Source organism: Vanessa cardui, chromosome W, assembly GCF_905220365.1.
Source record: "Vanessa cardui chromosome W, ilVanCard2.1, whole genome shotgun sequence".
Lineage (NCBI taxonomy): Eukaryota > Metazoa > Arthropoda > Insecta > Lepidoptera > Nymphalidae > Vanessa > Vanessa cardui.
The window spans coordinates 9,401,678-9,420,051 of NC_061153.1; the positions used below are offsets into that span (position 1 = coordinate 9,401,678).

At 36.9% G+C, this 18,374-nt stretch overlaps 1 protein-coding gene and 1 pseudogene across 1 annotated transcript; both read right to left on the reverse strand.

The window, feature by feature from the left end:
• Positions 1 to 10,548: 10,548 nt before the first annotated feature.
• Positions 10,549 to 11,597, reverse strand: LOC124542395 (annotated as a pseudogene).
• A 4,938-nt stretch (positions 11,598 to 16,535) lies between these two features.
• Positions 16,536 to 18,104, reverse strand: LOC124542719. The gene is made up of 2 exons (XM_047120635.1): positions 17,043 to 18,104; positions 16,536 to 16,665 (listed from the first exon to the last, which is right to left on the reverse strand). The coding sequence occupies exons 1-2, from the start codon at positions 17,994 to 17,996 to the stop codon at positions 16,660 to 16,662; spliced, it is 960 nt and encodes a 319-aa protein (XP_046976591.1). The 5' UTR covers positions 17,997 to 18,104; the 3' UTR covers positions 16,536 to 16,659.
• Between the last annotated feature and the right edge of the window lie 270 nt (positions 18,105 to 18,374).

The window sequence follows — 18,374 nt, forward strand, 5'->3', positions numbered from 1 at the left end:
CATACGGAGTTCCCCAAGGTAGTGTACTGGGACCCACACTCTTCCTTATTTATATAAATACTTTAACTAATCTAAAACTAGATAATGCACAGTACTAGAACTAGTAAAACTAGATAAACCACAAGTATTTTCATACGTAGATGATACTGCAATAGTGTTCTGGGCTCCCACATGGCACTAAGTTCGAAGAATTACTGAGAAAGGCCTGCGTGAAATGGCTATCTGGCTGGAGGATAACTTGCTCATATTGAATGTAACTATAACAAATTATATTTGTTTCAGCATCTATAATAAAACTCAGCCTGATTTATAATTTGATATAAAAATACATAAATGTGATGAGTATTTAAATAATAACTGTACATGCTCTTCTATAAAAAAGTAACATCGACCAAATATTTAGGCATCGCTATAGACCAACGCTTGACCTGGTATCCACATGTTGAACTTATATCTAGCCGGGTTAGAAAAATGATATGGATATTTAAAATCTTAAGACACGTAGCTACAAAGAAATACAACTTAGAATATATACAGCTCTAGCACAATCAGTCATTTCTTATTGTATAACGATTTGGGGTGGAGCTTGTAAAAGTAAATTTTTGGAAGTGGAAAGGGCTCAAAGATTTTTACTTAAAGTAATGTTCTTCAATAGCTTAAGATATCCAACTGTTGATATAAATAAAATTAGTGAGGTTCTTTCAGTAAGAAAATTATATATATTGTTAGTTACACTTAGAGTACATAAAACTCATAAATTTAAACCAATTGTTGGCAATAGAAGAAAACCAAATGTTATTCCTCCAAGTATACAAAAAACTAAATTTGCTAAAATATAATACAACAGTAGATCATCATATTTATATAATCTTATTAATAAAAATCTAAAGACATACTTAATGAGATATCGGGAATGTAAAAAAATGTTGATAAATTGGTTACAAAGACTAAATTATGAAGAGGCAGAAGCTATTCTAAATGGTTGCTGGACTAATCCCCGGTCATAACATTCGTATATAACACAAACATTAACACAGACAAACACACACACACACACACACACACACACACACACACACACACACACACACAAACACACACATACATATATTATGCATGCATTAAAATTTAGAAACATGTAATAAATTAAATATTGTTAAACTGTTTTGTAAAAAAACGAAACTAATCACGTTGAAACAATTGTCATACTTAAAAGAAGGTTCCAACAATTATTGTAATAGTGATAAGTTTTCAGACAAATAAATATATCTTCATTTTCATTTTCAATATATAATGAGTCGACCATACCTACCTAGACGAGCTTGCACACGAAGACCTATTGATAAATAAACTTTAAAGCCGTAGGTAATTCTGTCTGGCTATACATATATAACAACTCTGTGGTAACTTCTAACGATGTGATGAATTTATCGATATCATTGAACTGGACTGAGGCACATCAAATTCAGATTACAATACAATAGAGATAACGTACAAAAGACGAGAAAAGCCAAAGAGGAGCTAAACCAAAACATGACTTCATTCAATTAAAACTAAAAAATATATACATTTATATATATATATATATATAACGAATGAATCTAAGAAGCGCGAAGGGTTAACTATTACTTGAAACATTGACGGACTGGCTCCTAAGGTTCACGGAGTCAAGATACTACTAGACATACACAAAATTGATATTCTACTGATAGCCGAAGCACACTTTACCAGCAAGAGTCTAGTTAACATAAAGAACTATCACATATATGATACGAAACATGGTACATGCTGGTACAGCCCATAGAGGGTCAGCGGTAATAGTGAGATCCTCAATAAAACACCATGACCTACGATCATATCAAACAGAGCATATACAGGCCGCCACTATTGCAGTCGAAGAAAAGACCGTAACTTTTAATATATCCGCAATCTGCTGGCCCCCCTAAGCAAAAAATAAAAGAGGAACAATTAAGTCACTACTTTAATAGTCTTGGCAATAAATTTATAGCAGATGGTGATTGAAATTGTAAGCACCCTCACTGGGGTTCTATGTTATTTTCCACCAGAGGAAGACAGCTAAAACAGTCTATCGACTCCAATCAACTTATGACCCTGTCAACCATGGAACCTACGTTCTGGCCAAGTGATAACAACAATCTCCCAGACACAATAGATTTCTTCGTATACAAAGGAATGAATCATTACTTCATGGCGACAAAATCGTGCCTTGATGGCTCATCTCACACCCCATCGCTGGTACAACACTACTTGAATACCAAGCCACTCCAACTCTTTACAACTATAAATCAGATTGGGAAACCATTAGATAAATTATTAACAGCAGTTTAAATCTAAAAATACCTTTTAAAACCCCTGTTGATATTGAGGATGCAGCCACTAATTTCACCAATCTTGTACAGGTTGCATGCTGGCTAAATAGCCCAGAGATATCACCTAACAGACCTTAAATAATATTGTACCACAAGATCAAGAGAAAAGAAGACTGCGAAGGGTTTGGCACTGCGGTAGGTTTCGATAGGACAAGAAAGCTCTGAACAAAGCTGAAAAAGAACTTAAAGATCTTATAATAACAGCAGAGAATGAAGCACTGTCACCTCGCCTAGAAACCATGACAGCCACTAAATCCACAAACTACTCTCTCTGGAAGGCAACATCAAGCTCTAATCAACCTCAGCAAAATAAACATCCGTTGAGACAACACATGGGCTAGAACTGCTCAACAAAGAGTAGATGCATTTGCTAACTACCTTGCAAATTTCTTCAAACCTAACGAACAACAAAGTGACAAGACTGATGTTGATAAAATCTTGGACAGTGACTTACAATTACATCTCCTAATCAAAGCCTCCTAACCCGAAAGAAGTAGCTAGACAAATAACTAAGATGGAAAATAAAAAAGCACCGGACTTTGACTTTATTACTAACGAGATACTCAGGGAGCTACCAAAAAAGGGAATTATGGTTCTGACAATCCTCTTTAATGCAAACTTGAGAATAGGACACTACCCAACGATCTGGAAAGTCTCACAGATCATGATTGATGATGATGATTCATAAAGATGCTAAATCACTGAACTAGGTGGGATCTTACAGGCCCATAAGCCTTTTACCTGTCATCTCAAAGGTATTTGAAAACATACTCTTGGCTCGCATGCTTGAAATAATCAATGGCAGAAATATAATACCCAACCACCAATGTGGCTTCAGACATGATCATGGAACAGTTGAGCAGGTGCATAGAGTAGTTGACTGATTAAAAAAAGCACTAGAACTAAAAAATTACTGCTCCTTGGCCTTTTTACATATTAAACAGGCATTCGATCGTGTCTGGCATAAGGGCCTACTCTGTAAAATAAAAAGACTTCTACCACACCCTTTCTTCGGGATTCTGAAATCATACCTGGCAGATCGAGTGATCCAAGTTAAAGACGGAGACTACACGTCATGGTTCTACGATACTTTGGCAGGCGTTCCGAAAGGATCCGTACTGGGTCCGGTCCTATACACTATCTTCACTCGTGATCTGCTCGAAACACCTGAGACAATCACCGCTACCTTTTCTGATGATACAGCAACACGAATGGTTTAAAAAATGGAGAATTGAAGCTAGTGGACCTAAATCTAACCATGTTACATTTACTCTGTGAACCAGGGTGCATCAGATAGTGATTTTAAGATTGCGTTTTGAGCCCTTTGGATTATTTGTATGATTTGCATGTTGACCCCCACGGTTGAATGCCATACAGCCATATCGGTCTTAGGATGACTTTGTATATAAGCAGTTTATTGTCTATGCTGAGGACGGAATTTCGGTCGATGAGCTCCTGTAGCTCCCGGAACTTGTGGTTTAGTTGTTCTCTTTTCTTTTGCAGGTTGGTTTTCCACATCAGGCGTCGGTCCAAATGCATTCCCAAATACTTGACACAATCGGTATGTGGTAAGTTATGTTCTCCCAGTTCGACTGGTGGGCAATTCTTCTTGCACAGAGTAAATGTAACATGGTTAGATTTAGGTCCACTAGCTTCAATTCTCCATTTTTTAAACCATTCGTGTTGCTGTATCATCAGAAAAGGTAGCGGTGATTGTCTCAGGTGTTTCGAGCAGATCACGAGTGAAGATAGTGTATAGGACCGGACCCAGTACGGATCCTTTCGGAACGCCTGCCAAAGTATCGTAGAACCATGACGTGTAGTCTCCGTCTTTAACTTGGATCACTCGATCTGCCAGGTATGATTTCAGAATCCCGAAGAAAGGGTGTGGTAGAAGTCTTTTTATTTTACAGAGTAGGCCCTTATGCCAGACACGATCGAATGCCTGTTTAATATGTAAAAAGGCCAAGGAGCAGTAATTTTTTAGTTCTAGTGCTTTTTTTAATCAGTCAACTACTCTATGCACCTGCTCAACTGTTCCATGATCATGTCTGAAGCCACATTGGTGGTTGGGTATTATATTTCTGCCATTGATTATTTCAAGCATGCGAGCCAAGAGTATGTTTTCAAATACCTTTGAGATGACAGGTAAAAGGCTTATGGGCCTGTAAGATCCCACCTAGTTCAGTGATTTAGCATCTTTATGAATCATCATCATCAATCATGATCTGTGAGACTTTCCAGATCGTTGGGTAGTGTCCTATTCTCAAGTTTGCATTAAAGAGGATTGTCAGAACCATAATTCCCTTTTTTGGTAGCTCCCTGAGTATCTCGTTAGTAATAAAGTCAAAGTCCGGTGCTTTTTTATTTTCCATCTTAGTTATTTGTCTAGCTACTTCTTTCGGGTTAGGAGGCTTTGATTAGGAGATGTAATTGTAAGTCACTGTCCAAGATTTTATCAACATCAGTCTTGTCACTTTGTTGTTCGTTAGGTTTGAAGAAATTTGCAAGGTAGTTAGCAAATGCATCTACTCTTTGTTGAGCAGTTCTAGCCCATGTGTTGTCTCAACGGATGTTTATTTTGCTGAGGTTGATTAGAGCTTGATGTTGCCTTCCAGAGAGAGTAGTTTGTGGATTTAGTGGCTGTCATGGTTTCTAGGCGAGGTGACAGTGCTTCATTCTCTGCTGTTATTATAAGATCTTTAAGTTCTTTTTCAGCTTTGTTCAGAGCTTTCTTGTCCTATCGAAACCTACCGCAGTGCCAAACCCTTCGCAGTCTTCTTTTCTCTTGATCTTGTGGTACAATATTATTTAAGGTCTGTTAGGTGATATCTCTGGGCTATTTAGCCAGCATGCAACCTGTACAAGATTGGTGAAATTAGTGGCTGCATCCTCAATATCAACAGGGGTTTTAAAAGGTATTTTTAGATTTAAACTGCTGTTAATAATTTATCTAATGGTTTCCCAATCTGATTTATAGTTGTAAAGAGTTGGAGTGGCTTGGTATTCAAGTAGTGTTGTACCAGCGATGGGGTGTGAGATGAGCCATCAAGGCACGATTTTGTCGCCATGAAGTAATGATTCATTCCTTTGTATACGAAGAAATCTATTGTGTCTGGGAGATTGTTGTTATCACTTGGCCAGAACGTAGGTTCCATGGTTGACAGGGTCATAAGTTGATTGGAGTCGATAGACTGTTTTAGCTGTCTTCCTCTGGTGGAAAATAACATAGAACCCCAGTGAGGGTGCTTACAATTTCAATCACCATCTGCTATAAATTTATTGCCAAGACTATTAAAGTAGTGACTTAATTGTTCCTCTTTTATTTTTTGCTTAGGGGGGCCAGCAGATTGCGGATATATTAAAAGTTACGGTCTTTTCTTCGACTGCAATAGTGGCGGCCTGTATATGCTCTGTTTGATATGATCGTAGGTCATGGTGTTTTATTGAGGATCTCACTATTACCGCTGACCCTCTATGGGCTGTACCAGCATGTACCATGTTTCGTATCATATATGTGATAGTTCTTTATGTTAACTAGACTCTTGCTGGTAAAGTGTGCTTCGGCTATCAGTAGAATATCAATTTTGTGTATGTCTAGTAGTATCTTGACTCCGTGAACCTTAGGAGCCAGTCCGTCAATGTTTCAAGTAATAGTTAACCCTTCGCGCTTCTTAGATTCATTCGTTATATATATATATATATAAATGTATATATTTTTTAGTTTTAATTGAATGAAGTCATGTTTTGGTTTAGCTCCTCTTTGGCTTTTCTCGTCTTTTGTACGTTATCTCTATTGTATTGTAATCTGAATTTGATGTGCCTCAGTCCAGTTCAATGATATCGATAAATTCATCACATCGTTAGAAGTTACCACAGTGTTGTTATATATGTATAGCCAGACAGAATTACCTACGGCTTTAAAGTTTATTTATCAATAGGTCTTCGTGTGCAAGCTCGTCTAGGTAGGTATGGTCGACTCATTATATATTGAAAATGAAAATGAAGATATATTTATTTGTCTGAAAACTTATCACTATTACAATAATTGTTGGAACCTTCTTTTAAGTATGACAATTGTTTCAACGTGATTAGTTTCGTTTTTTTACAAAACAGTTTAACAATATTTAATTTATTACATGTTTCTAAATTTTAATGCATGCATAATATATGTATGTGTGTGTTTGTGTGTGTGTGTGTGTGTGTGTGTGTGTGTGTGTGTGTGTGTGTGTTTGTCTGTGTTAATGTTTGTGTTATATACGAATGTTATGACCGGGGATTAGTCCAGCAACCATTTAGAATAGCTTCTGCCTCTTCATAATTTAGTCTTTGTAACCAATTTATCAACATTTTTTTACATTCCCGATATCTCATTAAGTATGTCTTTAGATTTTTATTAATAAGATTATATAAATATGATGATCTACTGTTGTATTATATTTTAGCAAATTTAGTTTTTTGTATACTTGGAGGAATAACATTTGGTTTTCTTCTATTGCCAACAATTGGTTTAAATTTATGAGTTTTATGTACTCTAAGTGTAACTAACAATATATATAATTTTCTTACTGAAAGAACCTCACTAATTTTATTTATATCAACAGTTGGATATCTTAAGCTATTGAAGAACATTACTTTAAGTAAAAATCTTTGAGCCCTTTCCACTTCCAAAAATTTACTTTTACAAGCTCCACCCCAAATCGTTATACAATAAGAAATGACTGATTGTGCTAGAGCTGTATATATTCTAAGTTGTATTTCTTTGTAGCTACGTGTCTTAAGATTTTAAATATCCATATCATTTTTCTAACCCGGCTAGATATAAGTTCAACATGTGGATACCAGGTCAAGCGTTGGTCTATAGCGATGCCTAAATATTTGGTCGATGTTACTTTTTTATAGAAGAGCATGTACAGTTATTATTTAAATACTCATCACATTTATGTATTTTTATATCAAATTATAAATCAGGCTGAGTTTTATTATAGATGCTGAAACAAATATAATTTGTTATAGTTACATTCAATATGAGCAAGTTATCCTCCAGCCAGATAGCCATTTCACGCAGGCCTTTCTCAGTAATTCTTCGAACTTAGTGCCATGTGGGAGCCCAGAACACTATTGCAGTATCATCTACGTATGAAAATACTTGTGGTTTATCTAGTTTTACTAGTTCTAGTACTGTGCATTATCTAGTTTTAGATTAGTTAAAGTATTTATATAAATAAGGAAGAGTGTGGGTCCCAGTACACTACCTTGGGGAACTCCGTATGAAACGCTACTTTCCTTACTTACATAGGATCAAATTTTAACTGTTTGTGTCCTGTTAGATAAATAATCCTTTAATAACGAAAGAGGAAGTCCCCTTATCCCAATAATCTCAAACTTGCGTACAAGAATGGGAACGGAAACGGTGTAAAAGGCCTTTTTCAGATCAAGAAAGACAGTAATACACTTTTGGCCATTATCTAATTTATTAACAATCAGTGAAGTAAGCGCTGTAACAGCATCTTCAGTAGATTTTCCTTGTCTAAATCCAAATTGAGATTCTGATAGAATATTATATTTACTTAGGAAATTTATTAATCTATTATTAATTATTTTTTCGAGAACTTTTGAGATCTACAATACTGAAATTGGCCTGTAGTTGTTGACGTCGTTTTCGTTTCCACTCTTGTACACTGGTGTAATAAACGATTGTTTTAGCTGTGAGGGAAATACTCTTTTAAAACATAAATTAATTAAATGGGTTAGAATTGGAACAATTTCAGACCTCGACAGTTTCAAGAATTATTATTATATATAGGTTGTATTTGTTCAGCAAGTTGTCTTCCAATGTTAACAAAGAAATCATTTACAAAATTTATTGAATCACTAGGTGTCGCTTTAGAATTAAGTAATTATAAATTTTCTTCTTTCACTTGCTTTAAATTCGTAATACTTTTTGTTTTATTCCAAAGCTTTTTAGTATTTTTCAAATTAGAACTAAGCCGGTCCTTATCATATTTGTATTTAAGCTTTTTTATTAAATTATTACAGTGGTTTCGATATCTTTTATACGTGATGTTTAATATTTCATTATTAGGATCCTTTCTTAGTTGTTTCTGCATTCTATTCCTATTTTTTATGCATCTTAGCATACTGGTGGTCATCCAAGGTTTAATTATTCGTATTGATTTAGGGATACGTATATTGTATGTATTTTCATTAAGTGATTGTTGAATTTTTGTAATTATACCTTCGATGACACTAATGGGATCACTACAAAACAGTAAACTAGATAAATGCTTTTGGGTTAGACTTGTGACTGCCCTGTCATAATCTGTAACGGTTTTGGTTTTGGAACATTTTTGGATTACATCACAACTTATGAAACTTAAGAGTATGGTACTCTTAAGTTTCATAATGGTCTGTCACTGTTCAATACGAATTGGCCTTTTTACATATTAAACAGGCATTCGATCGTGTCTGGCATAAGGGCCTACTCTGTAAAATAAAAAGACTGCTACCACACCCTTTCTTCGGGATTCTGAAATCATACCTGGCAGATCGAGTGATCCAAGTTAAAGACGGAGACTACACGTCATGGTTCTACGATACTTTGGCAGGCGTTCCGAAAGGATCCGTACTGGGTCCGGTCCTATACACTATCTTCACTCGTGATCTGCTCGAAACACCTGAGACAATCACCGCTACCTTTTCTGATGATACAGCAACACGAATGGTTTAAAAAATGGAGAATTGAAGCTAGTGGACCTAAATCTAACCATGTTACATTTACTCTGTGCAAGAAGAATTGCCCACCAGTCGAACTGGGAGAACATAACTTACCACATACCGATTGTGTCAAGTATTTGGGAATGCATTTGGACCGACGCCTGATGTGGAAAACCAACCTGCAAAAGAAAAGAGAACAACTAAACCACAAGTTCCGGGAGCTACAGGAGCTCATCGACCGAAATTCCGTCCTCAGCATAGACAATAAACTGCTTATATACAAAGTCATCCTAAGACCGATATGGCTGTATGGCATTCAACCGTGGGGGTCAACATGCAAATCATACAAATAATCCAAAGGGCTCAAAACGCAATCTTAAAATCACTATCTGATGCACCCTGGTTCATCAAAATAGAGGAACTGCACAATGAAATGTCCATAAGTATCGTTAAAGATTAAATAAAACGGTACGCTGCTACATACAAAGCCCGCCTATGTCAACACCCAAATCCACAGGCAACGGAGTTAACCACTATCAGATACCCAAAGAGGCTAAAAATACAGCATATTGTAGAACTTCATAAAGCACCATAATGAGTAAAAAAGGAGATATGATCAGTGGACCAGTTCTCCTCAGACACCGTAGAGTACAACACATTTGCCTATAGTCACCCGAATAATCGCAGATGACAAATCACACAAAAAATAGCTCACCTGACTTAATTACGGATCGAAACTACACTTATCGTTACCTCACACAAAGTTTTCAGGTAAGTACTATATTTATGCTTTCACCATTAAACTTTTATCGTATTATTTGATTTTATAACTTCGTAATTATTGTTTTATTTTGTTTTATTATTGTTTTTTTTTTCAAAATTTTATTAAACGATACCTCTCATTATCATCATCTCTATTCCAACAATACCTACAGGGTTCTGGTTCCTAATACGTTTCACTTTTGTTTTTATCGAATTAATGATTAAAAAAAATGTGAATAAAGCATTTATGATAGCTAATGCCCCACATAATTTTACAAAAATGAAACGTATGAAAGGAAGGAAGGAGCTATTGTAAGTGGTAGTGCCACACAGCATACCTCTCGGTTGCAGTCGAATGGGCCGGCACGCCCGGGGAAGTACCACTCTCTCACTTAAAATCGGCGTGAAGTGGTAGCTATGCTACCGCGATTCGTCCGGTAAGTGAGAATTCCGGAGGCCCGATCCCTCTCCCCCAAAACAAACATGATGTTGTCTTAAATTTTCGCGATTATTACACATTTAAATAAAACTGATTATAACGGATGAATCGCGTATATTAATTATTTTTAAACATCCCGACGTTTCGAGCACTTTGCAGTGTTCGTGGTCACGGGTAGACTAAGATGACATTTGTCTATTTGAAGAACAAAGGAAATATTATTAACAACTACCGCCAACGATTTCTCAATTGATATCTCGAGTAACGTTCCGGTTGCACGCAGAAGGCACTAACTGTATCTTTAGGTCTTGCAGTCTGTTGGATTTGGGATTTTAAATTTTTAATAAGTGGATCCCAGGTGTTAGAAAGTCTCCAACCATCTTCTCTATTGAAGTTCGGATGTTTTTGAATTTCAATAGCCTCGCGTATCATTCTAGGAATGAATCTGTGTTCTCTAGCGAGGATCTGTGGTTTATCAAATCGGATAAAATGGTTAGGTTTATCCAGAGCATGTTCACAGACTGCAGACTTTGAAGAACGCCTATTTTTGATATCTCCTATATGTTCCTTGACCCTGGTACCGATGCTTCTCTTTGTTTGGCCTATGTAAGATAAACCACACTCACATTCGAGTTTATATACTCCTGCAGTTTGTAAAGGAATATTACTCTTGATAGGTCTCAAGAACTGGCTCACTTTCTTATGAGGCTTGTAAACGGTTTTAATCGAAGCTCGCTTCAAGATGTTGCCAATCCTGTCTGTAACTCCCTTCACATATGGTAGAAATGCAGGTTGTCGCTCAACTGTGGGTGGCTTGATACGGCTTCTGCGATGCTGGCGAGGCACGGGCAGCTTGTTCTGGTGGAGTGCAAGCTTGACCTGACGTAGATCGTCCTCTAGGTGTTCAGCATCGCAGAGATGGTGGGCTCTCTGAAACAAAGATTTTCCAACAGTAGCTAACAGTAGTAAACTGTGTGACTTAATGTATTGTCAGGATTCTTTATAATAAGGATGTCAAGGAAAGCTAAAGAATTATTTGCCTCTAATTCCATAGTAAATTGAATGTTTTTATTTATAGAATTAAGATGTACTAAAAATGCAGATGTCAGATCACTAGGTAATATTGTGAAAGTGTCATCTACGTACCGTTTATAAAACCTAGGTGTTATTGGTCCGGAGCGAAGAGCCCTCTCCTCCAGGTCTTCCATGAATAAATCGGCGACCATGGGGGATACTGGTGAACCCATAGCTACCCCGTCAACTTGTACATAGAATTCATCATTCCACAATAAATAACCAGATGTGAGGCAGTAATGTAACAGCTCTGCATATTCAATAGGCATGTTGTGTGTCTGTAGCTTCCTCTTGACAATTTCGATGCAGTCTTGTATGAGTAAGCAGGTAAACAATGACTGAACATCAAAACTAACCATTGTCTCGTTGTTGGCAATTAGCATATTGGGTCAAATTGGGTTCGCTCGCCTTGGTCGCAGTCTGAGTCCGTGCTTATAAAGTTTTTAAAAATAAACAAACTAATTATACCTACGAAAAAAAATACATAAATATAATCAGTACAATTTAATAGAGGTGATAAAGTGTTCGCAAGTTATAATATTAAAGGACAACTAAATTTGATTAGATTAAAATAGTGTGTGACTAATACTGTGCTTAGAAGTTTTAAGTTTTAAATAAGAAAATTTATGTGCAAAGTTAAATAAAAACAATAAAGTGATGTTCACAACTTAATCGGCGTTAAATAAATTTACAAAGTGTAATAATAAGTAAACTTAATTTATTCATAAACTTTTACATAAACTATAAAACTGTTTGTTATGTTGGTGGATGTAAAATAATAACAAAAAGGAAGTGCGGTATCATTACACAAAGAACAAGTACAATAATAATTACTGTTTATGTGCTAATGATCAATTATACCAACTTTAAACAGAACTCAATTTTGCCCCCATGAATTAGACCCGCGGTAGCGCAGTGGTTACAAGACCTCCATGAACTATCAGCGACACTGCTGGACGAAGGATCCAAACTCAACAGCGTGCATCAATTTTCGTTTTTTTTATTTTTTTTTTCTCTTATTTTTAGTAAAACTAAATTAAAAATGAATTCAAGTGATAATATTACTCATCGCAAAAAGAAGGCAAAATCATTAACAAATCTTTCTGACACCGAAATTGATGAAGAATCCTATGATTTAAGTCATACTTGCATAAATATAAGTAATAGCTTAATGTCTTTACCAAATTTAAGTATGGAATCCGAAACAGTATTAAAGCTGAGATCAGATATCGAGTCTTTGCAAGAACAACTTGATTCTGCTCACTCGGAAATTGAGATTCTTAGTTTAGAAAACACTAACTTAAGAAAACAATTATACAAATAAGATAAGAAGCTTGAATTATTGGAAAAAATTCATACCATGACATCTCGCACACCAATTACATCTTCAACAGTAAAAAAACGAGACAATGTTTTGCTAAGTAGCAATAAATGTGATAGAAAAGATCAAAAGTATAAGGCATGTTCCAAAATTCTCACGTATGAAGAATAAAATAAAAACAGTAATACAAACTCAGATGACATAAAAGAATGTGCTACTCACACAGACACGTCTAAATCTAAGATAAAAAAGAGTCCAAACGTAGAAGTGCAGTCGAAATTAAATGTAATAAATAATACAAATTGCGAAGATAGCCAGATTAACGTTAATTTAACACGTCATAATATTACTGTAAAAAATAACTTAAATACAATATACATATTAGGTGAACAATATACCGTTGGAATGTCACAAAATTTAATTAAAAGCAGAATAGGTAAATGGAACAAATATCGAATAACATCTTTTGTAAAGCCTAATGCATTATCCTCAGAAACTCTTAGGCTCAGTGATACTCTTAAATCCGAACTGAATGATAAAGACATCATTATACTCTCAGTGGGAGCCAATGATAAGAATCCATTTGTGTTGCTAAATGAGTTGAGTATAACACTAAATAAACTGAAAAATTATAAAGTATATGTATTGCCTGTCTATTTTAATAGGTTTCTTAATACCTTAAAATTAAATAACCATATTGCTTGCCTAGTCAAACTATATATATAAATTGTACTTTTTTTAAACAAAGTAGAGAATACTCACGCTCAAAAGAATACTTAAACGATATGATTAAAAAAATAAATTTTAACATTGATTTAGACGATTATAATAATAAGTGTTAAATAATACACGTCTATTCGCATGAATCGTTTATTCGGACTGCCTCGACGTTGACAACTACCCTATACTTATAACATACTATGTTTATAACATTAAAAACACAACACCTCCACCCTTATACAAAAATACTTAAAATACACTTTACTTATTGTAATACTACTTAAACAAAAACATATAAACAATAAAATTTTTTTTTTTTTTTGCTCGATATCATCTAATCGTTCTCGCCGAAACCATATCGAACTGGTGGTTTCCGGACTCGCATAACCCGACGATCTGATGACCGACTACTACCAGGGCTAGGCCCTTCCCTTTCCTCCGACACATTTGACTCTTCCACGGGGGCTGGGATCAACGAATCGCTCACCTCTTTCGGTCCTGTAGTTGAGTTATCATTGGTGCTTAAACTGGAGCGATCGTTATTGTAGAGTGGCGGTTCTAAATTGGACACGCCATTATTAGTCTGATTTGAGTTATCACCATTGGTCACGGAGGCTGTCAAAGACTTTCGAGATAGTTTGTTACCTTGATTTTTATATTGTACTGCATCTAAAACAACCTTACTGGAAATATCGTTAAGTTGGTTTTTAGTAACTCTTATTTTAATTTGATCGATGTGCCTGTGTGTTTCTGTTCCAAAAATGGATCTTATTCGGTAATCGCTATTCCCTAATGCCTCAACGATCGTACCGGCTACCCATTTATCTACGCCCTTGTACTCACGATACCAGACGAGCGCTCCAGCTTCGAACTGGCGCTGCGCCCCTCCCGCAGCTCGCTCGCTGCGCGCCTGTTGCTTTGCAACTCGCGAAGCCCTTTCCGGTTTTAAGTTATCTAGTCGCATCCGTAAATTACGCCCCTGCAAGATTCTTGCTGGGCTATCTCCGGTAGTAGGATGTTCGGTATTTCTATATGCTAAAAGAAATCTGTTCAACGCTACGGATACTTCTAAATTTTGTTTAAATGCTTTGTTTATTACTCTCTTGCATGTTTTGACCGCATTTTCAGCGGCTCCGTTTGAGGCCGGGTGATAAGGGGCTGAGAAAATATGTTCAATACCGTTATGTTTTAAAAAATTCTGAAACTCAGAACTAGTGAAAGGAGGTCCGTTATCACTTACTGTTTGCCTAGGTATACCAAACCTTGCCCAGAGGTCTCGTAGTACAGAAATAACATCGCTGGCTGTCGTTCTTTTCATACTGATGGCTTCTATCCATTTCGAACAAGAATCAACTACTACTAAATAAGTTACCCCACTTATAGGACCCATAAAATCCAAATGGAGCCTAGACCAAGGGCGCGAAGGCCAAGGCCACGAGCGGGGGGCCTGACCAGGAGGCGCATCAGCCGTGGCCGCGCACACTGAGCACGCGCGGCACTCCGCCTCCACGGCCTCGTCGACTCCTGGCCACCAAACATAACTACGGGCCAAGGCTTTCGTTTTGACCATGCCCATGTGTGTATCATGTAACTCTGAAATTACTTTATTTCTACATACCGCTGGTATAACTACCCGGTGACCCCACATAATACAACCAAGTTCGGAGTATAATTCCTTCCTCCGAGCAAAGAAGGGTTTTAATTCTTTTATGTCTACCTCTTGAGGCCAGCCATCTACTATGAAACTTAAGACGCGAGCCAAAATAGGATCCCTGTTCGTTTCCTTTCTTAAAATATTATAATCCAGCAGCATCGCTTCGGAAGAAAAATGTAAGTACGTTTGTTCAGGTAGGTCTACGTCAATAACGTCATTTTTTTGAGATTTAATTAAACGTGATAATACGTCAGCTGTATTTTTGTCTGTTCTTACGTATTCAATGGTAAAATCATAAGCTGACAATTTAATTGCCCAGCGTTGAAGCCTACTCGCTGCCGCGCTTGGGATACCTATGTTGGGTCCAAAAATACTAACTAAGGGTTTGTGGTCGGTCCGGAGTATAAACCTTCTACCATATAGATAATTATGGAATTTTTCGATTGCATAGACTATTGCCAAAGCTTCTTTATGAATTTGACTGTAGTTTATCTCATGAGCTGTCAGAGAACGTGACGCGTAAGCTACTACCCGCTCGGGCGCGTTACTCCCCGCGCCGACCGCGCGCTGAGCCAGCACAGCGCCGAGCCCCCTGGAACTGGCATCGACAGTTACCACGGTTTCCTTTTCCATATCAAAATGTGCTAAAGTTGTTGAATTTCCTAACATTTTTTTTACTTTAATAAAGGCTGTGTTTTCTTTTATTCCCCATTTCCAATGTTTACCTTTTCTCAAGAGGTTATAAAGTGGTGCCAAATGTGAGCTCAAATTTTTAATGAATTTTCCACAAAAGTTAACCATTCCTATGAATGACTTTAATTCAGTTATATTATTTGGATGGGGCATGGAATTTATTGCTTCCACCTTATCCGGATCGACTCGAACACCGTTCGTATCGATGACAAACCCCAAGTATTTTACTTGTTTTGATGGAAAACTACATTTATTCTTTTTAATTTTCAGACCATTTTGTTTTAAAATATCAAGAACACGTTCTATTGTGCTCAAATGGTTTGTTAAATCTGTATTTTTAATTAAAATATCATCGTAAAATACAACAACGTCTTTAATACCCTTAAATAAATCTACCATAATTTTTTGAAAGATTCCTGGACTGGAAGACAGCCCATAGACAAGGCGATTATATTTATATAAGCCCCTATGCGTATTGATAACGGTGTATTTTCTTGATTGTTCCGCTAGCACGATTTGATTGTATGCTTGTGAAAGATCTAGCTTAGTAAAAAAAATATTACCACTTAGATTGCTAAACAAGTCTTCCATTTTTGGAACAGGATATCGATCAACTTCCAGAACTTTATTTAAGGTTACTTTAAAATCAGCACAGAGTCTCAAACCTCCGTCCGGTTTCCGCACCACGACCAATGGTGTCGCCCAATCGGAATGCTCCACCGGCTCAATGATGCCGGCGCGCAGCATCGCATCTAGCTCCGCGTCGACACGCTCGCGCAGCGCGTACGGCAGCGGCCGCGCTCGGCAGAAAATCGGTTGCGCACCGTCGCGAATACACAGCTCAGCTTGACCGCCCGTGTACTTGCCCAATGTGTCGTCAAAAAGGGTTTTATGCCTAGAAACAATTTCAGCAATCACATTGTGGTGAACTTTGTTAGCTCCTAAGTGATGATTCGGAATTGAGCCTACCGGTATACATATTGGTATTTGTAACTCCGCTAACCACTGACGACCCAAAAGATTGGTCGTTCCCTTCTCTAATACATATAGATCTAATCGTTTTTTTATAGTAGTATACTCCACTATTGTTTCTATAAACCCTATAGGTTGGACAATGGAGCCATCATAAAATTTGATATTTAATAAACAAGGTATTAATGGTAAATGGCTAAAGTTTTCATAATAAATTTGTTTACTAATACAAGATAAGGCGGAACCGGTATCAACTTCCATTTCTAACAAACAATTTTGAACTTTAAGTGTTATACGCACCGGTTTATAATTACATAATGACATTTGATACATGTTTTGTTCACTCGAGTCTTTCAGTTCGCCGTCTTCGTATTCGTCATCTTGCTCACTCATCAAATGTACCGGGGCTCTTTGTTGCCCGGCACTGGACGCTCCGTGCTGCCCGAATGCTCGCCGACCGCGACCCCGCGCTCCTCTCCTTGAACGCCCTGTGTTGTTTACGTACCCGCCGCGTGATTTCATAGACCGATAACTACTAGCTGTCTCCGCTGAATCAAACATTTGTGCACGATAAGATTCATGTTTTTTAGGACACATCTTCCTAAGGTGACCGATCTCGTGGCACCAACTGCACACGTAATCCTTATATCTGCACTCCGTAGCTTTATGTCTGTTATCGCCGCATTTCGAACACTCGCTCAAATAGATTTTATTTATTCCTTCGGTCCGGGCTACGTCTTCAACCGCGCTTGCATCGCGCTCAGCCGCTTCTAATGACAGCGCTAAAGCTATCGCTCGGTTGTAAACTATGTTTTCTTCGGAGAATAATCGCTGTCTAATTACTTCACTTCTGAGCCCACAAACTAGCTGGTCTCGGAGGTTCTCATCTAAGGTTGCGTTGAATTCACAATACCTTGAAAGCTTCTTAAGTTCTGTGACGTAAGCTGCTATTGATTCGTCTTGAAGCTGCCGCCGCTGACGAAACTTATACCTTTCAGATAAAACCGACGGTTTAGGTTGCAGATGTGCTGATAGCAACTGCACTGCCTGATCAAATTTCAAGGCTGATGGTTTCTTAGGACTTGCCAAGGCAGCTAATAAATCATACGCTTCTTCTCCCATAACCGAAATTAACGTCGGTATTTTTAAATCATCCGCCACTTTGTTCACCATAAAGTACATTTCTAGTATTTCTACATAACTTAACCAGTTCCCCGATTTTACAATAAACTCACGCATATGTCCGACCGACATTTTGTAAAATTAATTCCTAAGTATGATACTATGTTTTTTTTTTATCCGCGTTCGCCACTGTTAAATAATACACGTCTATTCGCATGAATCGTTTATTCGGACTGCCTCGACGTTGACAACTACCCTATACTTATAACATACTATGTTTATAACATTAAAAACACAACAATAAGTTTCTAACGTTTAAAAACAAAAAACATAACAAAATAATACATATCATGACAGAGAATCAAAGAACAAAAATAAAATAACAAATTATTTTCAAAAGATCCCAAATATCAATAATAATAAGACTATAATCCAAAAAGCATGCACTGATTTAGAACCTATGAAAGGAACTATCCCATTTTATTTTAAAAAACTAGCTGCAAATCATGA